Here is a 26,616-nt window from a genome sequence, read left to right on the forward strand (position 1 = left end):
ACATTAGCAGTAGAGAACCTGTGATCTCATATCCTCCAGTTGGTTAGTGGGAAAAATATGGTATTACATAAAAGTGCAAATCACTAGAGCTGGGAAAGATATTTCTCTGGTCACTATCCCAACTTCTCATAGTCCCCTCAGTCATTCTTCCAAGGAACGAAAAGGGGAAATGTGGTTTAATGGGAAAGTATACTCTGCAATATTACCTGGTTTTGGAATAAAATTCATTCATAATTCTGCTAATTTAAGGACAAACAGATTTTTCTTTTCCTCTATTAGGACCTCTTTGATTGGTCTAGCATGTTGTGATATGCCATGAATTGCTTCCCCATAGTTCTTTTTTTTAAATATACCACAATGACTGTGTTCACATGCATACTAAGTCATAAACCAGAGTTTATACATCAGTGACTTGCTTTACCCAAACAAACCACAATGAAGCAAGCCACTGTGGTTTGTAAACTTAAACCATATTGCACACTAGCAACAGACTATAGCAGGGGTTCCCAAACTTGGCAGCTTTAAGACTTGTGGACTTCAACTCCACAAGGCTTAAAGCTGCCTGGATTCTATGGATTCTAGCTATGTTGGCTGGAGAATTCTGGGAGTTGAAGTCGACAAGTCTTAAAGCTGCCAAGTTTGAAGACCTCTGGACTATAGGAATCATATCTGAGTCTGCTGCAATTTCACCGGAGGGTCCTTTTTTCCCCCTTCCCGGTCTATTTTCCCCTTTCCCCTCTTTTTCTGATGGAGAATTCAATGAAGTTCAAAAGTTTGCTAATCAGGTTGGATTTTCAATAAGTTCATCTGGATAAGAGGAACACCATCTGAACTGTGAGAGACAAGGTCATCCTTGGCTCAGAAGGGATCAACCATACGGTTTGTCTTCTGGTTAAGTTTGCCAATGACCTCGCTGTACATTCTGCGGTAAATTCTTTCCTGCCCACTGCAAGTCTTGAGTCTTATCCAAGCTATGGGTGTTTCATTAGTGAAGTCAGAAAGAGCGTCTAATTAGAGTCCCCCCCCCCATCCACTTCTTCCCTCCCCCTCCCTTTGTTCTTGCTTTCATTCCCTTCTCCCTGTCCTAAATGCCTCCTTCCAGCTCGCAACTGGGCAGGGCTCCAAAAGAGCAGCAGCAACAACAAGAGGCAGGAGTTCAAAGTTAGCAACGGATTGCACAACTTCTACGCCGGGTGACTATTAACAAGCTGGATCAGCGGCTGCGGGAGCAGCAGCAACTGAAAACGCGCGGGGAGACGGCTCATCCACTGCCCCCACCAGCCTGGTCCCCAAGTTTGATGTTCTCCTGCTGCCTTTGGGACTCACCATGTCTCCCTTTGGAAGGAATCTCTTAAAGACCCGCCACAAAAATAGGTAAGGCGAGGACTGAAACCCTCAACTCTAGGTCCGAGTGCGCGGGGTTTGTTTTCGTCGGAGGATCTGCTCGTCTCTTTTCCAGCCAAGTGTCAGCCTGTCCCAGTTTTATCCCAGATCTCCGCGTATTCCAAAGGTTAACATATGTTTTTTGGAAACAGATGCCTCTGAAGTGGTTATGATGGGAGGGGGCGTATACCTTCCGCTACCCACTTTACCTCTGCTCCGCCATTGCCTGGTAGAAGTGAGTTTCTCCCAAAGGAATTTCAAAACTTTCCAAAGTTTCTCTCCTCCTACGCCTGCTCTTTTCAAAAGGGGAATAAAGGTGGTGGTGGGAGGGGTGTGTGAAGCAGAGTATAAAATCGGTCTGTGTACCTAAGCAGCACAATCGCCTTATTAGCCTAGCCTGCGAACTGAGCCTTGGAAGAGATGATTACTTCTAAAATGTCGTCCGGGATGAATGGATGATTGCAGAATATCCCAGGTTGGAACGAAAGTTCACCACAAACGTCAAAGCGCTGTTATTTTAAAATGGGGCGAGGAGGGGAAAGGGGTGACTGTTGGCCCCGCTGCAAACGGCGAAGACTCGTAACATTCGGATTAAAAAAACACTTGCTGGCTACCTAAACTTTTTCCAAAGTTTTCCTGAGCGCTCCCGGGAGGAGGAGTCGTTTTCCAACTTTCCAACTTAAAGTTTAAGATGTCTAGGGTGTGTGACATTGGGGGCTTCTGTTAGTTTTTCTCTGCCCCCCCGTCTTCCTATTGTGCTTCTTTCTACCCGTCTTCTCCCCACCCACCCCCCAGAAAAGCACCCTGAAAATTGTATGCTTTGGAATTTTGTAATTATTTTTAACTGCTGGTTAACATCTTGAAGTGTGTTGGAAGGAATACCATCGTGTACAATTGATGTGAGAGAGATTAACCTCTGCAAAAGGGGAGGGCGAGGTTAATGCGGGGATCCCTGTGTTATCTTGGTTTATCTTCTGGTTTTTGTAATCCCGATTAGAGTTTTGTTTCTATTTTGTTTCTGTTGAAAAATATCCTTCATAATGAAAATTTTCCTGTTTTCCCAATTAATGTATTCTGGTCTTTCTCAGTACCTGTGTGTATCTTGACTTTTCTTCAGCATTGTACCGGGGTTCAGAAATGATAAGATGGTACTGCTAGAAGATAGGTATATTCCAATGATACTAAGAGCTGTAGACCAAACAATATTTTGAGATGTGTTTTCTACTTTATGTTGAACCTTATACGGCAATAATAATTGATTTAGGTTATAATTATGTATAAATTTACACAAGCATGAATCCACATAACTGTTGTACACACTGGAAGTAATTTCAGCAGGGTCCAAGGACATACTTGGCTAGAATTATTTTGGGTTATTTGAAATGAGACTGGGGCTAACCTTAACCCTGGTTTCCCTGAGAAAAGAATTGTTATTAAAGCCCAAAGAATCTGGCCTGCGTTTAACTTATTCTCCTTGATCAATTTTACTCCTTTAAACCTGCATAGTAACAAAAGGCATGAAGTAGACAGAAGCATCCTTCAGTGAGCCACTATACTGTAATAAATTTGGCAAGAGTCTGCTCCTGCTACAAATCTATGTCTGGTCATTCAAGAGCTGCCAAGAGAGATGGAAAATTGATATTTTAAAGCTGAAATGGTAATGAGATCATCATTATCTTGCTTTTGCTGCATTGTATCTTAATTTGGCTATGAGTAGGATTTACCTGCTTGTTGTTGGAATGTAGAGTATCATCCTGAAATGGAGCTTTTGGATTTCCTGATGCGTAGTTCTAGGGCTTAGACACAAGTGATGCCTGGACAGTGTTACATCTGTAACATTACCAATGTTTTTTGGAAACGGAGACTCCTACGAGTTATGTTTCTAAGAGGGGGGAGCTCAGCAAACTTTTGTGAATTCAGAATAACATTTGTGAAACTGTCTTAAAAATACATTTGAAATGCTATAGCAATTATTGATGTATCAAAATTTAAAAATACATATCTAGCAAGAAATGCATTAACCAAATCATTATCTACGATTCTTGTTTGCAAATCATCCTACTGCGACAGGTTGGTGTATAGATTCCTTTTTTCCAGATGCCTCCAGTGAAATCAAAGCATCTATACATTCTAATTGATTTCAGTAAATATTGCGGTGTTTACTTTTTAACCACGTCTGAGATTATACCAACATAAGCAGAAGCCTCCTAGATCAGTTGTCTGCGTCCATTCTGGGGGTTTCAGTACTGAATAGCCAAATGTTTCTGCGCAAAATAGAAATGGGGCACCTTTTCCTTGTCATATATCGAACAGTGGGATTTATTGGATTAACATGAATATTAAATTTAATTATCAAGGATTATATAAACACTTGTGACATTAAAAAAGCTCAGCCCTAGTGTCACAGCTTGCTCAGTTACAGAATCACTTTTATTTTTTGGTGACATGTTTTAGAATTTGCATTATATAAATATGGTTAGACTGTTACGTTCTTTTTATGTTAATAACCGGCACCTGAGGACATATGAGGAATGAAGACTAAATACTGATCCAGCTATTTTTATTTTTGTTTTAAATTGAGTGATTTTAGCAGTGGTTGTCTGGTTCTAAAACAATTGTGGTTTTTCACATTTTGACTACACACTTTATGGAATACGTTAGCATTCTTTAGATAGTTGTGAAGATATGAAGGCATGAATGGAAATGTTTTTGGAAAGCAACATTACTACTTACTTGTTTTCTGGTAAGTGCTAATGTTGCTTTCCAAAAAAATCTCCAATCATGCCTTCATATCACAAACATATTCTAAAGAATGTTAAGATATCTCATGAATTGTGTAGTCAAAATGTTGAAACAAGCTATCATGATCATTATCCATTGCATCAAACAGAATATTATGTTTTCACAGTTCATTTTCTCCAGAAGCATGTGGCATAGCCAGCATGATCAATCCATCATGTCTTTGAAAAAGCATCCCTTATCTTGAATGTGATGCTTATTGCCTGGCTCTCTCTATGGGACATGCTATAATTTAGTGTTATTCATAGATTATAGTCTTCTTTTTACTGGATTGATTTACTAAGTAGCTTGGATTTTTGTGACGGATGCCTTACTTGAGAGACTTGAAGTTGAAAATTATGCTTATCTGACTCTCAATGCTAAAACAATAAAGCTTGTTTCAGATAAGAAAAGCAAAGCATGTAGGAGATGAAATGTAACCCGAGCAATCAACTATAGTTAGTTGTGCTTGTTTTCAACAGCACTTGAAAAAGAGATAAATTGAAAACAAACATGAAATATATGACTTGTCTTAGCATGAATGCCATATCACTCCCTCTAGTAGCATGCTCAGCCACTGAATTCTGACATACATGTAAGTTATACGAGGCCAGGATAAAAAATAGTTAAGTTTGAACATGCACATCATGGAAACACATGAAATAAATCAACTTCTCGTTTTCTGCTGAAACCTAAAGGAACAATCCTTCTGATGCTGCCAAATGAAGGCCTGTGCTTGTTCAATAGCCATTGAGTACTGAATGCCTGTGGCAGAAAAGAATTAAAAAAATGCTGAAGTGGGGTGGGACCCAGAATGAAACAGGATCTCAGAATGGAGCATGACTGACTGACTAGAACCCTGAATTGGAACACTCCACTTTGGGGGGGGGGGATGAGTCTGCTTCTTGCTTATTAATATGCAAATCCAAGTATTAGAGCTGGGCTGAGAGATAACAGGAAAAACCATCTCCGAGTAGAGAGGTAGAGCAGACAGAGAATTTTGCTCTCTTCTCTTACACACTGTATTTAATATAAAAATGGCACTCAAAGAAATGAGCAATTTTTAAAACATTTTCCCATTAGTTAAATCTTAGTATGACTGATTTCTGAGGATGAGACTGGCGAGCATTCTTTATAATATCTGGAAGTGAACTAATTTAACCTTCAGGAAGATATTTTGCTGCATGGCTTTAATTATGTATTATTTGAAGAAGATAGGAAATGATTTCATTCCAGTAGAGAAAATTACATGGACTTGTGGATAAGCTTACATAATCCAGAGAAAGAATAAGAATCACCTTAATGATTCGTGAATAAAATATTTATATATAAATGAATTGAACTGTGAAGCATTTATTTTCTTATACCTGTGGTACCAAAAATAGGCCCTAAATGAAAATGCTTCATTACCTATAGAGAACAGATAGAAAAAACAGGACATGAAAATGTTTACAGCTTTTACAGGCAATATAGTCAGAAATAAATACTTAATAATAATTTAAAAAGACTGATCACAAATGGAATTGACTCATTTGAAAGTTTTAAGTGAGGAAGCAGTACATATGTCTTCTATAGAGAGAAGTGGTGTAAGATAAGACAGTTATGATTCTTTTATTTCAAAATGCCATACTCTCTAAAATTGAAGATCACTAAAACCGTAGGCAGAATTCACTAGGGTCTGATTATTCATAAAACAAATTAAATCAAATTTAATTCATTTGTGAATAATGTAACCCAAACGAATGTATTTCCATAAAAAAGAGGTAATAGTGCATTTTTTGGGATACTTACAGAACAAAGATCCAAAAAGTGTTTTTGTTTTTGTTGTTACCTCTTTAAAAATTATGTATTGTAGAAACTACACAGATCAAGAAAGTTTTATTTTTAAAGGTTATATGTTAGAAAGGCCTGTGAACAGTTAAACTACTGTAGATTTTTTAAAAGAGTGATAAACTGACTGGAACACTCTGTTATGAATGCAATCAGTAAAACAAGATAAATTTTATTGAATCACACATTCTTTGTTTTTCATCAAAGTCCTACGTTAATGTCTTTTGTTACAAATTATATGCAAAAGAGCTCAGGAACAGCTACTTCTGTCCTTCATATATTCCCATCTGACCATTATCAGTACAATATATATATTAAATTGTAGAAATCAGTGTAGATGCCTTAAATTGTCACAATGACCTGGAAAAATATTGCTTGTATAATGGCCAAAATGTTAGTTCAATTCTTGACTAGAAGGTCACTGATTAATTTCTTATAAGTTTCTATTTCCTTTATGAAATAATCAGGAACGTTTGTCCATTAAGTATAATTAATCGGAATTGCAAGAACTTCTATGTAGTTTTTATGATATGGATTGAAATTTAGTGTAGCTACTAAATAACATAATACTATGCTAAGTGGTATCACATCATGAAATGAATGGTCTTTTTCATCCAACTGTTTTAATTAAATTATGATTAATATGAACTCCAGATCCCAGTTTTGGGTGCACATCAGAGGTGGGTTTCAGCAGGTTCTAACCAGTTCTGGAGAACCGGTAGCAGAAATTTTGAGTACTTCAGAGAACCGGTAGTAAAAATTCTGACTGGCTCTGCCTCCATTTATTCTCTGCCTCCCAAGTTCCAGCTGATCGGGAGGAAATGGGGATTTTGCAGTAACCTTCCCCTGGAGTGGGGTGGGAATGGAGATTTTACAGTATCCTTCCCCTGCCATGCCCACCAAGCCATGCCACGGCCACCAAGCCACACCACAGAACGGTAGTAAAATTTTTTGAAACCCACCATTGGTGCACATCTAAATAAATTAGATTATGGTGTATCTGGAATCCGCCAAATGTTTGGGTTCTTAAATCCTGTTCATAACTTCAGTATTGTATTGGATATAGGAGGAGAATGAAAAACTCAGTGCAGTATAAAAAAAGCTCATCATATTGAATCAGAAAAGAGAAATCTTTTATAGTGATGAACTATTAAATGGACTGCATATGAGGCCCTCAATTTAGGACCATATAACCATTTTTGTTGGATTTTATTTGTGTTGATACAAAAGTACTTTATTTTGACAGTCAACAAGTAATACTTAAATGTATATTGTGCATTGCTTTTAAATATTTAAGTGTTCTGATTTTAGTGCCCTTTGATGTCTGCAAGTTGCTTGATTTATGTGTTTCTGCAGTGTTATACTCAGTATAAACAAAACAAATATCAATTTGTATATCAGCTGAAGCCAGCTGTTTTGGGCAGCAGTTCTAGTAATTTTATAAGGATCCCAGAAATGAACTGATATGGCAAAACGAGCTAATATTCATACCTGTTTTTAGATTCTGTTTAAGCTTTATTAGAATAAATCAATTTTTTAAAAAAACATATTTGTGTAAGGTATTGCCTAGTCAAATTTAAATTATTGTTAGTAGTCATTTTCAGGTTCCCATCAAAAGAAGCTATTGGGTAAACTGGTATATGCATTCTGGAGCCGTTCTCTGCAGACCCAATCTATCTGAGCTATTTGAGAAGATTAATAAGGACACTTCAGTTAACGGTGGCATAGCATTTGTAACCACATTAATTTGAATATATTTATGCCCTTAACATATATAAACTTCCCTCTTGAGAAGAGGTCAGAGTTTATTACTCTTGTTTTCTTCTGTGTGGTCTTAATGAACACATCGAGGTCTACTTCCTTTGTATTCTTTAGCATCTGATAAGTGACTGTAGGCCCTGAGATATTTCATTCTGAATTTAAACTATTAGTATATAAGAGCTACAAAATTTAAGATCTAGTGCATTGGATCATAATAATTAATTAAATTATTAGGAGCCTTGGTAGTACAGTGGTCTAAAGCACCCTGTTATTAAGACCAGCTGCCTGCAATTACTGCAGGTTCAAATCTCGCCAGGCTCAAGGTTGACTCAGCCTTCCATCCTTTCTAAGGTAGGTAAAATGAGGACCCAGTTGTGGGGGCAATAAGCTGACTTTGTATAAATATACAAAAGGATGAAGGCTATTGCTTAGCACATTGTAAGCCGCCCTGAGTCTCCAGAGAAGGGCGGCATATAAATCAAATTTAAAAAAAAAATTACATATAGTTGGATTGTAAGTCTTTTGTTAAAACAAACTAGACTAACTCAGAATTGAAATCCTTCTAGATGGTATGCCAAAGAATGGTGAACTCTACTTGAGTGGGACATCCATATAATAAAAATAACCTAAACTTCCACATTGTTCTTGTTGTGGAAGTCATGTCCAACCCATCGTGACCCCATGGACAAAGTTCCTCCAGGCCTTCCTGTCCTCTATGATCCCCCGGAGTCCATTTAAGCTCACACTGACTGCTTCAGTGATTCCATCCAGCTACTTCATTTTCTGTCATCCCCTCCTTCTTTTGCCCTCAATCATTCCCAGCATTAGGCTCTTCTCCAGTGAGTCCTTTCTTTTCATTAGGTGGCCAAAGTATTTGACTTTCATCTTCAGGATCTGGCCTTCTAAAGAGCAGTCAGGGTTGATCTCCTCTAGGGCTGATGGGTTTGATCGCCTTGCAGTCCAAGGGACTCTTAGGAGTCTTCACCAGCACCATAGTTCAAAGGCCTCAATTCTTTGGTGCTCAGGCTTCCTTAAGTTCCAACTTTCACAGTGATACATTGCAACTGGGAAAACCCTAGCCTTGACTATATGCACTTTTGTTGGCAGAGTGATGTCTCTGTTTTTTAGTAAGCTATCTAGATTTGCCATAGTTTTTCTCCCCAGGAGCAAGTGTCTTTTAATTTCTTGGCTGTAGTCCCCATTGCGGTGATCTTGGAGCCCAGGAAAATAAAATCTGTCACTACCTCCATTTCTTCCCCATCTATTTGCTAGGAATTGAGAGAGCTCCTCTTCACTTTCTGCCATTAGAGTTTAATTAAACATTAAACTTCCACATTAGGAGGCGCTAATAGATATCCTTGGCTAATGGCTGTAATTGATCCCAAAATTATGGTTGTAAGTCATTGCGGTAGTTAAATGGGTTCCCATGTGACTGCACCCAATTTTACAACTTATTTTGTGGTGGTTGTTAAGCGAACACAATCAATGAACATGGTGGTCATTAATGTCATTCTGTCTTGTCCAATTGATTTTGTTGTTGTTGTTGTTAGAAACTGTAAGTAAATGCTGAAAACTGGCAAAAATATTAAAACTCATGGTCACATGATTGTAGGTGGCTGTAAATGACCATAAAAGTGAGCCAGTTGCCAAGTACCCAATATGCTATTGCATGATCACATAGGGAGGTGCGGCCATTGAAACTTAAAAATCAGGTGGTAAGTACCTTTGGGGGAGTGCGTCATAACTTTGAATGGTTGCTAAGAGGCTGTTTGTGAGGTATGTGAGAAACACTCACCTGTATGTGAGTATGTCTCTGTATTACAGGGTGAATATTGAAAAACTGAATCAGTAGCAAAGCAGACATCTGCGTGAATCTGTCCTAGTTTTTAAACATGGGATCACAGGTTAAAAGACAGCAGCTCCTTTAGGCATTAAGTAGCTAAATATATTCAGAAAATTATTATTTACTCACATCATAGGGGACAAAAGTTCCATGAACACATAAGAATAATAAATACTTAAAGGTATATTTTACAGACATTATCTTAACCATCATAATATGCAAACGCTGTAATTACAAACATCATGCAAACATCAATTCCCACTGCTTCCTTATGAATTAGAGAGGCAACCATCAATTAATCTCATGTTACCTTTTAAGGCTGTTTCATGTAGATAGGACACCAAGGTTGGAATTCTGTATTCATTGGCCATACATTACTACACCAGGATTTATGAAAATGTTTAAGAAATAGTTGGAAGCCGAAGTGTTGAACAAAGTTATGTACCAGTGGACAGCCATAGAAATGAGAATTATAAATAAGGAAACAAACAAGTCACTGTATTCTATTCAGCCAGGATTCAAATTTAGATTCAGGGCTTCCTGGTTCTCAGTGTTTTGTTACTAGATAAACTACTGTATCTTAGATGTAGATTGCATTTCCAGTCTAAGAGCCTAATTATGGTGTCAGAATAAATATTTAAGACATTACTCTTCATTCTTGAAAAAATATTAACTAAATTTAATTGAATGTTTCATTGAGGATAACTGATGTGATACAGAGATACATCATGGGGAGGAGATATGTAAAGAGCTGGGTTTTTAAATCATCAAATAGCCATTTACAGCACTTGATAAATTGACTTGTACTGAAACTTCCAGAGTTTGCCATGTAGGGCAATTGTTTCCAGCTCATATGTTATAAAGGTTGGATACAGGGAGAAAGACAAGAGCTGCAGTGGCACAGTGGTTAGAAGGCAGCAGGCTACTTCTGCTGACTGCCGGCTGACTGCAATTTGACAGTTTAATTATCACCAGGCTCAAGGGTGACTCAGCCTTCCAAACCTTCTTATTTACCAACAACCTGGTTGGTAAAATGAGGATCCAGATGGTTGAGGGCAATAGGGTGACTCTGTAAACTGCTTAGAGAGGGCTGTAAAGCACTGTGAAACGGTATATAAGTCTAAGTGCTATTGCAATTGTGATTCTGTAAATATAGTTTGTTCTGGAAAAAGTTACATCTTTAATTCAAAGAGATCCTCAGTAGATAATGGGAAGATACAAACACCTGACCACTTTTATACCTTGAACAAAGAACTTTGATTTTGTTAATGCTTATGACTTTGTTCTCATGACCTTACAGCAAAGAAACAGGAATGGGCTCTTAATGATTACAAGTTATGTAGGAGATGACCAGGCTGAGCCTGAGGGAATGGTCAAGAGTGTCATCAGTCTGAAGTCCCTTCACATCCACGAGAGATCTAAATCCTGCCCACCTTGAATTCCATTGACTCTTATCTACCACCTATTTGCTTTGACCATTAGTAGTTCAAATTCTTGTAGAGAACATATGCTTCCTGATTGTCCATGCTTGACATTATTATCAATAATTATAATAATATCAAAGTATTATTTTGCATGTACACTGAGAGCTTATGCATTGGAGACAAATTCCTTGTGTGTCTAATCACATTTGGCTAATGAAGTATTTTATATTGATCACACATTAAAATGAGAGTCTATATCTCTTTCTTTGGATTGTTCTATATTTCCTAAAAGAGTACACAGGCGAGCAGGGCAAAAGAAAGCAACTACTCCTGTGTTCATTGTATGTACCAAGAGAACAACTAGGGGAAAATGATTCAGCTTTTTCCACATCAGGCATACAAAATATGAGAGAGGAGAATCAGAAGATTCCCAAGGAAGGGTTGGCTGCCACCCGATTTATAGACACTTTGTGGGCTTAAAAGAAGCTGCTTGGAGAAGAGGAGAGGGATAGAACTACTTTTTGTTTTCATAACCCATAACCTATTTTCCCTGAGAACTCGGGAGGGAAGGATGAGTCTGAAGAAGGTGACGTAATGGAATGTATGGGTGACTTTGAGGAAATAGGAGAAGAGATGCTGACTAGGAAACAATCAGACAAAAGGGGCAGGAGCCTGCAGTCACTTTCACTTAATTCAGAGAAAGAATTAAGGAAGGACCCATCCTAATGGAGCAAGCAGTTAAAGATGAAGAGCGGAAAATTTGTATTTTCAGTAGTGTATTCTGTTAAGTACCGTAGCTTTACAATAAAGTTACAATGAAGTAGATTTAGCTCAACTAGTTGTGTTTTATAACAGATATAAAAAGAAAGCCGACAAAGGGACAGCAGCTGAGTAATCCAGAGTAAAAAAGAGATGAATCTCATCTGAAGTGGACATTGATCCAATTCTGTTCTGAACAAAAACTGGTTAGAACTGGTCTCTTGCAGTTGAGTATCCCAGTTATTTTTTAGTCTTCTAGCTTTGAATTTTATATCTTTGTGGTCTCAGGGACTTGATAGGTTCTTGTATCAGGCCTAATTGTTTGTGGTTCCTGGAAGAGCTAAAACACCTTTGACACTGTTGCCTTAGAGGGGCTTAGGTTAAAGGGTGGAAGGCTCATCCAGAATGTTATGATTAGGTTCAGGAACTATTTTTATATTGAGGAAACTTTAAAAGTTGATAAACTTAGTAGATGACATTTTCCTTTCAAGAAAAGTACTGAGACATTTTTGTTACCGTGATTTTGTAACTATACCTGTATAACCCACAATTTTATGAACAATGTATAATTTCCTTAAAGCTTTTCACATATTCACTGTAATAGCTGCAACCAATAATAGCTGTCAATGCTATTAGCTTTTTATTATTTTTACATCTTATTTCTACAATTTGCAGATTGTCCAACTCTCAGACTTCGAATAGTTTTAAAAATAGAAAAAAATATGAAACATACAAACTGTAAAATCAAAGGTAGGTCAAAAACTCATATAATAAGCAAGATACCCATGTGACACAGGTTCATCCCCTACCCTGTCTCAAAGCCTGGGAATGTATCCAGGCTTTTAATATCTTCCTAAACATTTTTAAGGTACGATCTCTTTATGTTACGTTCTGTTGTTTTCAAATTTTTCTTACTTGTACAAAGCTTAGAAGATGTATAAATGGGGTGGTTTACAAATAAATAACAAAAAGCATGAAGGAATAGGATTTTGTTATCAAGTTTATTAAGTGCAGAACTATTTTATGAGGTTTACATAAAGCAAGATGTAAAACGGACAAATTATACTTCAAAGTATTAATACAGAAGATTTGAAATGAGAGAATTGATCAATACATGTATTATAAAAGGTAATATATTAATCTAATTAACAAATTAATAAAAAATGATCTGATAGCAAAAATATCACTTTCTCTGTATAAGAAAGATAGGATCTTTCTCCGTAGAGATGGATATAAGGAGTAAGGAACTATTCAGAAAGATCTTCAGTATGAGATTGTATCTGTGTAGACAGTTCTGCACGAATGGAATTTGTTGGCATCACTTGATATGCTAATATCATTCATAATTAGTGGAATATTAGAGCTGTGCTTCACCACTTGCTATCTTTGCTCCATTTTGCTGATGTAGCCAAAGCCAAGATCTTTTCCAGTTATGTCAACCCGATGTAGTTATTCTGTGATAGTTCAAGTGAGATAAATTCAGATTTGCTTACCACAAATCAGACTAGAGTTATTTGTTGCTTTACTGGTATTTGTGTCTGCTTAATTAGATGTAAATTGAACAGCAATCCCTTAACTGCCTGTGAGCATTAAGAAGTGATTCCCCCCCTCCATAGTTGTAGAGAAGGTAAGTGGCGTATATCAGGGGTGGGTTCTAAATGTTTTTACTATCGGTTCTGTGGGCATGGCTTGGTGGGGGTTAATGTGACTGGGTGGGCATGGCCAACTCAGCTGGGATCGTCAGAGGCTTTTAAAATCATTTCCCCCCCCCATACACACACAACCTCTTCGGCTGAAGAGGTTGCAGAAAAAAAATGCTTTTAAAAGCCTCTGACAATCAGGCAACCCAGCTGAGATCACTAGAGGCTTTTAAAGGCTTTTTTTTTTCTACAACCTCTTCGGCTGAAGAGATTGTAAAAAAAATGCTTTTAAAAGCTCTGACAATCCCAGCTGAGCCGCACGATCATCAGAGGCTTTTTTTTTTTAACTTTTAAAAGCATTTTTTCAGCCAAAGAGGTTGTAGAAAAAAATGCTTTTAAAAGTTAAAAAAAAAAGCCTCTGATGAGGTGGGCGGGGCAAGTGAGTGGCGACCGGGCCGGGGACCGATTCGGGGGCATGGCCAGCTAATGTTATTACTGGTTCTCCAAACTACTGCAAATTTTTACTACCGGTTCTTGTGAACCAGTGTGAACCGGGAGCAACCCACCACTGGCGTATATGTTAAAAAGTACTTGGCTGCTGTCTTATTCACACTTACTTGCACTGTCAGATATGTATACTTTAAAATTCATAGACAGGCTTTAAAGTTGTATATAAGAAAGAAGTTGTCAGCCTTGGACATTTTCCCACAAATCAACATGGTAGAAAGTTTTTTAAAAAGACAATTCGTATAGCATTTCAAACAAGCGACATTACTCTGAAAAAAAATTACTGTTAATTATTATTTTTCATTATGTTTCTTGACAGCAAGCCACATCTCTTTTTCTCCTATGCTTATGATAATTACACATTAGGAATTTTCTACAAGGATGGAAAACAGTTTCCCGGCCAATCTTTCTTTTTTCAGTAATCACTATCAGAATGTTGGAAGGTAATACAATTCCTCTTTGAAATTGTTACTGAAATGTTAAAAATGCATCTTCCAACTCAGTGGGATTTAATTCCAAGCAAACCTGAATGGAATACAGTAGCTACACTGAGGTTACCTTAATGAAAAAACTAAAAGTAGATTACAGGATAGTTGCCAAAAAAACCCCAAGAAAGAATGTAAGACTTGTGGGGGAGGGGGAGAGACTGAATCAAAGTAATAAGATGCCTTGAGGTATGAAAAAATATCATCCACAAAGAATTGCATATTATAGTGCCTAAAATAATTGAGTTTTCAGTAATCAGGCAAGATTTTGGAGACAGTCTTCATCTCAGCAGATCCCAGTCTGGTAGTCTTAACATAATAACTGGTTAGGCCTAATTGCCTAGTGCTGCAATAGTTCAAGAGATGTAAAATAGCCATTCCCTGATGTTTAATGATTCACTGGGTGTGAAAAGAAGTTACACATGATTGCAGGTAATGATTTCAGCAGGACTGATAGTTTAGGACCCAAGCTAAAAACTGTAATGTAAGTAAGTCTTCATTACAATTGTTAGAAAGTATGTCAATGAATATCCAAACATTTATTTGTTAGATTTTTATCCCACCTTTCTTATTTTATAAGTAACTCAGGGTGGCAAACATAGCTAATAACTCCTTCCTCCTCCTATTTTCTCACAACAATCCTGCGAGGTGAGTTGACTGAGAGAAAGTGACTAGTCAAAGGTCACCCAGTTGGCTTTTGTGCCTAAGGCAATAGTAGAACTGTCTTCTTGTTTCTAGGACAGGACCTTAATCACTACACCAAACTGGCTCTCCACCTTTTAAGGAGACTTGCTCAAAAGAAGCTTCATAAGACAGGATTTTCGAGGGTGTAAGTCAGAGGTGGGTTTCAGCAGGTTCTGACCAGTTCTGGAGAACCGGTAGCGGAAATTTTGAGTAGTTCAGAGAACCGGTAGTAAAAATTCTGACTGGCCCCTCCCCCATCTATTCTCTGCCTCCCAAGTCCCAGCTGATCGGGAGGAAATGGGGATTTTGCAGTAATCTTCCCCTGAATTGGGGAGAGAATGGTGATTTTACAGTATCCTTTCCCTGCCATACGCACAAGCCACACCCACCAAGCCATGCCACGCCCACCAAGCCACACCCACAGAACCGGTAGTAAAAAATTTGAACCTACCACTGGTGTGAGTAGGATTCACTAATCGGTAAATCAATAAAAAGGAAAGATTTCTCTAGCTCTACATTGCCATTTGATGGGTAGAACTGGGAACTGCATAAAAGGAGATACTTGTTTTCAGAAGACTGCAAACAGTCCTCAAGACAATATTTCCTATGTTTCCAGCTGCGGTGTTTTTGTTAGACCTCTTTCAGCTGTTCTCTTTTATGATTATGTTAATATGCTGGTTTTTATTTCATTACTTATGCACACTGTATATGTTAATCAACTATTCCACAGAAACTTTGTGTCATGTCTAACAATCATTTTTGTGATTAGCATCTGAAGCTGCAATTGCATTTGTTTGAATCAAGAGTTTCTGGTGGTTAGGAATTTACCATTTACTCCTGTTAGGAGAATTAAAACCAAAGTGTAATCATATTAAGTACTTAACAAGGTCTGTATACCTAACCATTCTGCATTGTAGGTTTGTAACTAAAGAATATAATGGCATAAAATATGTAAGAGTGTAGGTGTAAGAGCTCCAGTAGCAAGAATGGACCTTATGCTTTATTACAGCATAAACTAAATCTGGAATTAAATCTGATTCATGAGATGCATGGAATATTATCTTAAGAGAACAACAGATATATCCATTTGTAGGAAAAGTGGTTATAAAATGAAATGTAGGAGATAGATCACAATGAACGTACAGATAATTATATTCACAAAATAGCTGTGAAGTTTGATACCGACAGTTTTGTACTGATGAATTGATGAATGCATATAGTGAACATATAATGTGAAATAAAATAAAGCTTTTCCTTTTAAGTACTGTACTGTCACTTTTTAACCTTACAGGTACTATCAGATTTAAATCTTTAATCCATAGAAAAGGACTTGCAATGGGATCAATGTAGGAAACTGCACAGAAATGAAGGAAAGCTGCTATTTTCAAGCAGATCAAATAGTGCTTCAGATATTCCTATTTCTGATGTTCCTTAGGCTCCTTTAAAATCTCATCATCAGATTATTTTAAAGTGAACATTGGCGCTGGCATATTTGGTTTCATAAATATTAAAAGTGTTTGCACCAATTGGTGCCATAAAGACTTGGCTGTTCTCCCAGGAAGCTAGGATAGTTGATGCCCCTTCTTGCATATAAGTTTTTGGTAGGATGTTTTATGGTTTGTATGGGAGTCATCTTGTTCTTCTTTCTCTTTATCCAACTCTTGGTTTGTTCTTTGTGATATTGTTTTTATATTGTTTACTGTATTGTAAGCTATATAGAGCAATTGGACTGATACAACATCCATTCAATATTTTTAAAAATATCAGTTTGAATACATATTGAAGGAAAACTACAGTGCCAAAATGAAGATATGTCACATTAACCAAAAGATGTAATTATATCTTGGAAACAATACAAACTCTTGTGGCATCTTAAAAATGGGATAGTCAAAAATTAATATCAGGGTATTGAAGACCTTTGAATTAGTGTTTTAAACAATTTTAAAGATATTTTCAATTATTTTATTGTGCTGTGGAAATCAGTTCATAAAACTAAGTCTAACTTCCAGCGAATGTTGTTTTTTTCACAGCCTGAACTTTTAAGATTCCTTACTTAAGTCTTAGCTAATAACTCACTAACTCACTAAGAATGGATTACAACCAGTACATTTCAATAACCTGAAGTTGAATGTGTTAGCATGCAAATTTCTGGGTTGACCTTTCTTCCCAATTTAAAATTGATATGGAAAATCGACATCAGAGTGGGTAAGGTTGTTGGATGAAACAAAGAGAGGTAGGAAGATGGTGAAAGGCACTTCGAAAATGCCTGAGCAGAAAGCAGCTATAACTGCGGAGTCCTTGGTATTGAGCTAGGTAACATCCTAGTCAAGTAATGGAACATCTGCAAATAAACAACCAAGCTCAGAGTACCAGGGACATCATAGTTCAACTCTGAGCAACATATGTTCCCTTCTATTGACAGTTATAGTTATCATTCAAAAAAATCTCAAATATATATACTTTTATTTCCGTATAATTAATCAAGTTCTACCCTTTACATTTCATACTTGCATCCCATCATGCAAGTATGAAAAAGCTAGCATTTGTGTTGTAACACATGCTGCCGAATTTGCTTCTTCTTTCTCCAGATGACCATTTTCTGGGTGCAATTCAAAATGCTGGTTGTTATACATAAGGTCCTGTGGAGCTGGGTACTTATAAGACTACCTGTTCTGTATAAATCTGCTTATCTATTAAAAACGAACAGAACAGGCAAATCCCAGGTGTCTCCCTCTTGAGATTTTTAACGAAGAGGGATCCAGTGATGATTCTTTTATGTTATGGCCCCCTTCTCTGGAGTAGTTTATTTCATGTCAGACTTTGGAGCTATGTGAATTGAAAGTAATTTCCCCCATGCAAATTATGCAGTATTGCCACTGTTTAGTTACCCTAAATATGATTTAAACCTGGGATTTCTTAACATTATCTTGCTTGTTCACGGGGATCCATAATGCATTTCAGCCTAGGTAATGGATTCCCTTTCTCTTGCTTGCAACTCCCCTAACAATTTCTAAACTGCACTTTAGAATCCTATTCCATGATATCAGGTTGATTGAATACTTGAATCGACTCCACAGATACATGCTTTGTGCGTGTGTTCTTCTAAATGAACCTGGTTCAAGATAAGACATACTGAAATTGTAAAATACATGTCAAATTCTTAAATTGACTATCCAGATGATGAAACTAAAATGAAACATATCTCATTAAATGTCAGTGTTTTGTTCAAACTTGCTGAATAAAGGGCTATTTATTCAGGCTTTAGTCCAAGTTCATTGTAAAGCGACTATAACTGCATTTTGTGAGCTCAGGTGACAGAAACCTGATTCTGTTGTGCACTGTACTTCTTATTTGTTCATTACTTGGTTGTCATAGAGTTTCAATAGATAATGATAAATAAGGCCACTTTATACCACAGGGTACTTCAGTTGCTTGTTAGTGTTGCCATTTGGTTATTTTGAGAATGCGATGACAATAGATGGTTCACTAGCAACAGTGAACAGAGGAGACCTATGAAATAAATCAAGAGTACTAAGAAATAACAGAGAAGCAGAGTAAAGCAACTTAAAGAAAAGCTAATTTGTAAAAAAAAAAGTATTAATAATGAAGTTAGAGTGTGCTGATGAAAAGTGTCAGGGCTAAGTCGCTAAGAATGCTTTTAGTTCTTGGTTTTTAGAAAACTCATTTCCATGAGTGTGGCATCATGGATAAATGTACCATGTTTCCCTGAAAATCAGACCCTGTCTTATATTGTTTTGAACCCTGAAATAAGCGCTTGGCCTTATTGCCATGCGCTCAAAAGCCCGATTGGGCTTATTATCAGGGGATGTCTTATTTTGGGGGAAACAGGGTATAATAATGGTGGATTGGCTTCATATTTACCATGTATTTATTCTTTTTTTTTTATTGTTGTCCCCCAATTCAGATTTGGTTCAATTACACCATGTTATTTCTGTGGATAGGCTGCTACTTGGATAGAGCCAGATTGATCTAGTGGTTAAGGCACAGGCTAGAAAGCCAGGAGACCCTGAGTTCTAGTCCCCCCCCCACTTAGCCATGAAAGCCAGCTGGGTAATTCTGGGCCAGTCACTCTCTCTCAGTCCAACTCACCTCACAGGATTGTTGTTGTGGGGAAAATAGAAGATGGAAGGAGTGCTAAGTAAGTTCACTGCCTGGAGTTATATTTAAAAATAATAAAGGCAGAATACAAACAAACAAACAAACAAACAATTTCATTTGCAAGTACAAGATTGCAGACACAATTGTAAAATTCCTATCTGATATCTTGGCTATGGTGATGGGATTGCTGATAGTCAATGTGAAGAATTCTAGACTAGATGGAGAAATGATTATACTAAGGATATCAGTTTCCTGTGTTCTAGTTCAGTCAGGTGAGCTTCCTTCTGAAATTTGTTTCGGGGTTAAACATTCATCATGGCTTAGTCAAACATAAAAAACTACAGGTTATGTGCTTTGTGCCTGATCCAAATAGCCATAGAAGATGTACTAATTCATTTAGCCAACATTTCCACATAAGGAATCTTGAGGAGTGTGTGTGTGTGTGTGTGTGTGTGAGAGAGAGAGAGAGAGAGAGAGGGAGGGAGGGAGGGAGGGAGAGAGAGAGAGAGAGATGTGTCATATCCTTTTAAGCAATATCTCAATAGAATATAATGATGAAGGCTATAAGCCAAAAATAAGGTATATCTACAATAGATATATATGTTTACATACAGTTTCATTAGATCTATCAGTTGTGCTATTTTACTTCTACCGTGAAAGAGTCTTTGAAAAATTACAAAAGAAATAACCAGCATACCTAGGATTCAGTGTTCCATGAGCACAGAGCATGGAAAGCCTTGAATTTCAAATGAAATGCATTTGTAACTTGAATACTCCTACCATGAAAGCTTTAACAAATACTTATTTGTTTACTGCTTAAAATATAGCTTGGCATGAATATTCTTTTGATTTTTGCAGAAATGATAGAAATCTGTTCTTGGAAATTTGGTTTTAAATTGTAGCAAGTGCAATGACTGATTAAGGATTACAGCAGGAAAACATTGAAACTGGACTCTCTGTGGATACTTGGCAAAGATGGCTTCCTCTCCTTCCTCCTCCTCCTCCTCCTCCTCCTCCTCCTCCTCCTCCTCCTCCTCCTCCTCCTCCTCCTCCTCCTCCTCCTCCTCCTCCTCCTCCTCTTCTTCTTCTTCTTCTTCTTCTTCTTCTTCTTCTTCTTCTTCTTCTTCTTCTTCTTCTTCTTCTTCTTCTTCTTGAAAGATTTAACAGATTAACAGTTGGAAGGGACCTGGTAGGTCATCTAGTCCAATCCCCTGCCCAAGCAGGAGACCCTACACTAAGGGTGTCAAACTCAAGGCCTGGGGGACAGGATTCAGCCCATGGGGTGCTTAGATCTGGCCCACAGGGCTGCCTTGAAAACAGCAAAGGACCGGCCCGCGGTGCCTCTGCCAGCGAAAATGGCCACAGGTGTTTTCACTGGCAGAGGGTTGCAGGAGGCCATCACACCCGAAAATGGAGCTCAAGAGCCTGTTTTTGCTGGCAGAGCGCTTGGGCCACCACAGGCATCCCTGACACGAGTGACATCAAGCTGGCCATGCCCACCCTGGGTACACCCACCCTAGCTCCCCAAGGTCAAATACAACCCTGATGCAGCCCTCAATGAAATCGAGTTTCACACCCCTGCCATACACCATTTCTGACAGATGGCAGCCCAGTTTCTTCTTGAAAGCTTCCAGTGATGACGTCTGAAGCCAAGCTGTTCCATTGGTTCATTGGTCTCACTGTCAGAAAATTTCTCCTTATTTCCAGGTTGAATCTCTCCTTGTTCAGTTTCCATCCATTATTCCTTGTCTGGCCTTCAGGTGCTTTGGAAAATAGGTTGGCCCCCTCCTCTCTGTGGTAGCCCCTCAAATATTGGAACTATCATGTCTCCCTGGTCCTTCTCTTCACTAGACTAGCCATGCCCAGTTCCTACAACCATTCATCATATGTTTCAGCCTCCAGTCCCTTAATCATCTTTGTTGCTCTTCTCTGCAAATTTCCAAATTGAATTCCACACTTGTCATAAAAATAAAGCAAGCACATTTTCCCCCTTCTAGGTAAGAGGAAACATGGGGAGAAGGAAAGATCAGAAAGAAAAAATACCAGAAAAGTAAACCATACTGGGAAGAAGGACCAGAAACTTGGGCATATAGAGCATTCTAGACAGGGATGGGTTTCACTTACCTTTGCTGCCGGTTCACTCACATGCAGATCATATTTGATGACGTCTGGGCGGGTGGGTGGAGCCTCCTGCGCCACTGCTACCAGTTTGCCCAAACCGGGGCGAACCAGTAGCAACCTACCACTGATTCTAGAGCATTCTAGAGTGGATTTCATGACCAGCATGTCCCAGACCTGAAGCTGATCAACTGAATTCTACTTCCCATTTGGCCTCTTCCTAATAATACAATTTTCTGGACAAAAGTCCTGGAGAAAAAAATATATTTTCTTTGGTGATATATAGCAGCTTTCTAGCTATAAGAATATTATATAGATGTGTACAATCCAGGAAAAGTATAAATTGACTGTACCTGATTTCAGAACACACTTTATTTATTTATTTGTAGGATGATGGCAAAATAAATTGATAAAATAAATAAATAAATTTTACAATATTGTTAGCCTGCCTTAAATGTAAAAAGCTCTCAGTGGGATACAACAAGTCCTAAAACAAAAATATGATATCTGGTACCTAGTGCCCACAATAAATTAATTAAACTAAAGCCATACAATTAATAAATCTAAGACCAAATGGACATTGGAACAGCTTTTATCTATGAAATACCAATAGGGCTGGGACAGTATTCTGCACATTGAAGACATTAATGAGAAGGGTTGTTTCTATGGCTAGGATAGAGGCAGAGAGCTGTAATAAGCCCTTTCTTGATAAAAGAATCAGTAGAACAATGTCAGATGGTAATGGAAACAGTTTATTTCTTCATAAGAACACATAACATGAAGTATTTCCTTGACAATAAATATTAATTATATCAACTTCTGAGTGGTAGAGCAAAAATGTTTATGATATGAAATTGTTACTGACAAGCAGAAGCAGGAGTCAGAGTATCTTTGCTGAGTATTACCAGGATTATCTATAATTAAAGAATGATGATATAATTTGCCAGAAAGGACCATATGATAGTAGATCATATTGATTTAACCTTATGAAATATGAGTTGACAAAGAAGAGATGCTTAGATTTTGCAGTTTTATGATGCGGTTTGATACATTTGGTATTAACTGTCTAGAGATGAAGGAAATAGTAAATTTAGCTAAAAGGTTTAAAGTAGTTACTGATTAGTACCATAATCTATAACTCAGTGGTTGAATAAAATAATTTCTAAATCCCCTTTTATTTTCTCTGAATTATGACTCAGTGCAGGACTCTCAGTTCTAATACATATTTGGGTCATATTAGGATAGGCAGGGGAGATCACTTGGTAATCTATATTTTATTTTATTTTTATTTATTTTATTTCCAATTTATATACCGCCCTTCTCCCTGAGGACTCAGGGCGATGTACAGCCAGAATTAAGAACATGAAATACAAATATTAAAAAACAATTAAAATATATATAAATAAATTTGGCCCAAAAATTAAAAATCACAAACCAATTTAAAATTTTTAAAAATTTCTTCTTAAGCCAGCCCGGCTTGCTGGAAAAAGTGGGTTTTAAGGGCACGGCGGAAGGCACTGAGGTCTTGGATTCTCCTTATCTGTGGGGGCAACTGATTCCAGAGGGTAGGTGCCCCCACAGAGAAGGCCCTCCCCCTGGGGGTCACCAGCCTATATTGTTTGGCTGATGGCACCCTGAGGAGGCCCTCTCTGTGGGAGCGCACGGGTCAATGGGAAGTCGTCAGTAGCAGCAGGCGGTCTCGAAGATAGCTAGGCCCTATGCCATGGAGCGCTTTAAAGGTGATGACCAACACCTTGAAGCGCACCCGGAAGACCACCTGGAGCCAGTGCAGCTCGTGCAGGAGCGGTGTTACATGGGAGCGCCATGCTGCTCCCATCACTACCCGCGCTGCTGCGTTCTGAACCACTTGGAGCCTCCGGGTGCTCTTCAAGGGGAGCCCCATGTAGAGAGCGTTGCAGTAGTCAAGGCGAGAGGTGAGGAGGGCGTGAGTGACTGTGCATCCCAATCAAGAAAGGGCTGCAACTGGCAAATCAGGCGAACCTGACAAAAGGTCCCCCTGGTTACAGCCGTCAGATGTTCCTCCAAGGACAGCTGCATATCCAGGAGGACTCCCAGATTGCGAGCCCTTTCTGTGGGGGCCAAAGACTCGCCCCCAATAGTCAGCGATGGAGTCAACTGACTATATCGGGATGCCGGGAGCCACAGCCACTCAGTCTTGGAAGGGTTGAGTTTGAGCCTGTTCCTCCCCATCCAGATCCGCACAGCCTCCAGGCACTGGGACATCATTTCAATATAGTACAGACTCCCATCATGAAGTTTTTATATGTTTTCTTCTAAGGCAGGTTAGTTATTCAATGGAGGCACCTACATTTTGTCAACCATGAGTTCAGTGTTGTCCTGCTTTTCAGCACGTCTCACCTGTTTCTGCTGCTGTTCCCAGTATGAACAGTCTAGTGGACAGAACAGATGGATTTCTTCTAAGCTGCATGTTATTCAGGATCATAGAGTTTCTCACTCAGCTACAAAGACAACGGCGTTTTCAATAGTTATGAATCTGCAGTTATATCACCTTCATGCCAAATAGCTATGCTATTGACTATTGCTGGTTAAGCATAGCAATTCCACTGCATTAATGTCCTGCTCACCCATTAAACTAGAGCAGAGAGATTGTGCTACAAAGTTTACAAGATAAAATGAGGGCAATTATCATGATTAGCCATTTAGAATTAATGTTTGAATTAAAGCCAAATTGATAAATCCCCATATTCTCTACCAATTAAAATTTGAAATTAATAAACAGAATAACAGAAGTGGAAGGGACCTTGCAGGTCTTCTACAGTAGTCCAACCACTTCAGACAACTAGCTGTCCAATCTCTTCATAAAAACCTCCTGTGTTGGAACACTTACAGCTTCTGGAAGCAAGTTGTTCTGCTGAATAATTGTTCTAACTGTCAGATAATTTCTCCTAAGTTGATTAGTAATTATTGTTATGAATCTTAAAACATTGGTACATGTATTATCAATGCTGTAAAGCAGCTCAAGACATGTATAACTATCAAGTAATGATAAAGGCCAAGTTTACCTCTAATTCTCTTCCTTCTATCTCCTCAGAACCTGTTAATGGATATTGCTTTTGCCCATTAGGCTTCTATTCAAATTAGCCAATTCTATCTTCTTAGGTGAGAGATAATACAAATATACACAGGCTGTATATGAAACATTATTTCTGGTCCATATCATTTCCCCAGTCTTCATCTCTCAACCCATTATGGATTAATTAGGGTTTATTTTTCCAAAAAGAAAAAAAATCCTGCCTAGGTAGTCATTAAGGTGAAGATCTAATTATTCCACATTAGAATTCTTAAAGACCGAATCTGAAATATCCATAAGGTTGCTTTCTCTTCTCCGGATAGTTAACTATTTCTTTCATCATGCTGGTGTAATTTTTTACTCTGACAAGCTCAGAGATTAAAACAACCAATCTCCTTCTTAGAATGTCAGACTTTATTAACTAAATATCTTTATCCCTAGTTTCCTCTAGACTGCATAATTCAATTTGTAACTGAAAACCACAATCATTTTAATATTGCCTCACTATTATTTCAGACAGAGATAGTGAGAAGTTTAGAACTAGCCAGAAAACCTGCAAAGTGGCACAAAGAGCTTAAATTTGTATAATTTATATTTTAATGCACATGATGTGCATGAAAGCAACACCAGCTACAGAACTGACAGCTGTAATTTCACATTGTTGTGAACAGAGAATAATAATACTAATTTGTCTGTCCCCTTCCTTCTAACGACCTCTGGGTGGCTTACAATAATCAAACAAAATACTGCAATAAAGTTGATAAAAGATGGCAAGTGCAGCAGATCAAATGGAATGAAGTGAGGAGTCTCACTTCCCACATCAATGAAAATCAGGCTCTTCATAGCTCTTCTGAATACCAACAGAGTGAGGGACATCTGGATCACTGAGAGATCCTCATTCCAGAGGGCAGGCACTGCTACAGAGGAAGCACACTTCCAAAGTCTCATAGATGACATTGCTTAATCAAAGAACCTGGAACATGCCAATTTTGTAAGATTGATTTGTCCAGGCAAATGCAATGGGAGAAGGCAGTCCCTCAAGATGACTTATATTATAATCTTTAAATGTTGCTTTCCATGCTGGTGGAGAAAGGCCAAAAAGAAAGCAAAACCATACTCTGCATCACAAGCTTTACACAATCTTCCTTTCACACATGCTTTGACTGAAAAGAGTGATTTTGATTAAGATTCAAACATTCATTGTAGGCTGGGAAGTCTCTGACCAAATTTGCAGTCTGGAACATTCCTGTTGAACATTAGATGTGTTTGATCATGCTATTTTTCAAGAAACTGTATTCCATTCCAACCCCACTCAGTCAGCATGCCAGTATATACACTGAACATGTTCAGTTCTCACTGAGATGCCTTTTTTATAAATCTATTAAGTGCTCACCTCTCACATATACTTTATTTATTCACTAAAAAATTGTTGTGATGGCACAGTATCTTTGCCAAATGCAGTTACTGGGTAAAATGTAGAAAGAAGTGCCTGTGCAAGAGCCAATTTTAACATGACATATGGCTGCAAATACTGCAACTAATTCAAGCAGACTGCTTGATCCCATATTCTCGTTTAATTAATATATCATGCAGAAGGGGAAGTAGGTAGCTGAAATAAGCCTTCCTAATGATCTTAGGTGGTTTCTATGCAATGTTACCTTAATGAGTTTGCTTTTTACTACATGATTACTCATTTCCTACAAATGTGTTTCCTTGCTTTTCTTGACTTCCCTGTTTTGCTTTTCATCTCTTAAGTAGACATCTGTCAAACAACCATGTCTAACTTCTGTCTATATATTCATGTCTTATGAATGCCCTTCATTTTCTGTACATTTCAGCAAACATATTTTCTAAATAGTTCAGAGTTTCTATGAAGGAGTCTACATAGTATGTAAATAGAAAAAAAAGAAGCCTATTTCAAAACAAGCAAACAAAAAGATGAAAATGTGCAATTTAACGTGCAAAACATAACAAATGAAATGCAACTCAAAATTATAGATTCATTACATTTTCTCTTTCTGATTAACTGATGTAAAGTATTTACACTTCACCCAATGGGAAACTGCACAGAATTGTTTGTTTGCTTGCTTCATTGATTTACTGATTCACCAATTCATTCGTTGATTGATTGATTGATTTCATTTCATTTATATCTTGTATTTTTTCAATCAGCTCAAGGCAGTTTACATGTTGATGCTCTTCCAGCATCCCATTTTCTTCCACAAAATACTGT

At 37.9% G+C, this 26,616-nt stretch overlaps 2 protein-coding genes across 8 annotated transcripts in view; one reads left to right on the forward strand and one right to left on the reverse strand.

The window, feature by feature from the left end:
• The window catches only part of NTS (neurotensin), a 36,438-nt gene extending 34,743 nt beyond the window's left edge, over positions 1–1,695 (reverse strand). For 2 of the 6 annotated variants that reach the window (XM_087874056.1, XM_034403762.3), the window contains exon 1: positions 1,327–1,520. The gene's annotated coding sequence lies outside the window, so the exon portion shown is untranslated. Of the gene's footprint in view, positions 1–1,326 lie in introns of all 6 variants that reach the window. The other 4 variants (XM_034403764.3, XM_087874055.1, XM_034403763.3 and 1 more) reach the window with 4 other exon arrangements.
• RASSF9 (Ras association domain family member 9) overlaps positions 1,124–26,616 on the forward strand; it is a 31,004-nt gene continuing 5,511 nt past the window's right edge. The window contains exon 1 of one of the 2 annotated variants that reach the window (XM_034403758.3): positions 1,124–1,374. In XM_034403758.3, the coding sequence (XP_034259649.1) occupies positions 1,328–1,374 (47 nt within the window). In that variant the 5' untranslated portion in view covers positions 1,124–1,327. Of the gene's footprint in view, positions 1,375–1,763; positions 1,859–26,616 lie in introns of those variants that run through there. The other variant, XM_087874052.1, reaches the window with a different exon arrangement.

Source organism: Pantherophis guttatus, chromosome 7 (assembly GCF_059756535.1).
Source record: "Pantherophis guttatus breed Tessera chromosome 7, ASM5975653v1, whole genome shotgun sequence".
NCBI lineage: Eukaryota > Metazoa > Chordata > Lepidosauria > Squamata > Colubridae > Pantherophis > Pantherophis guttatus.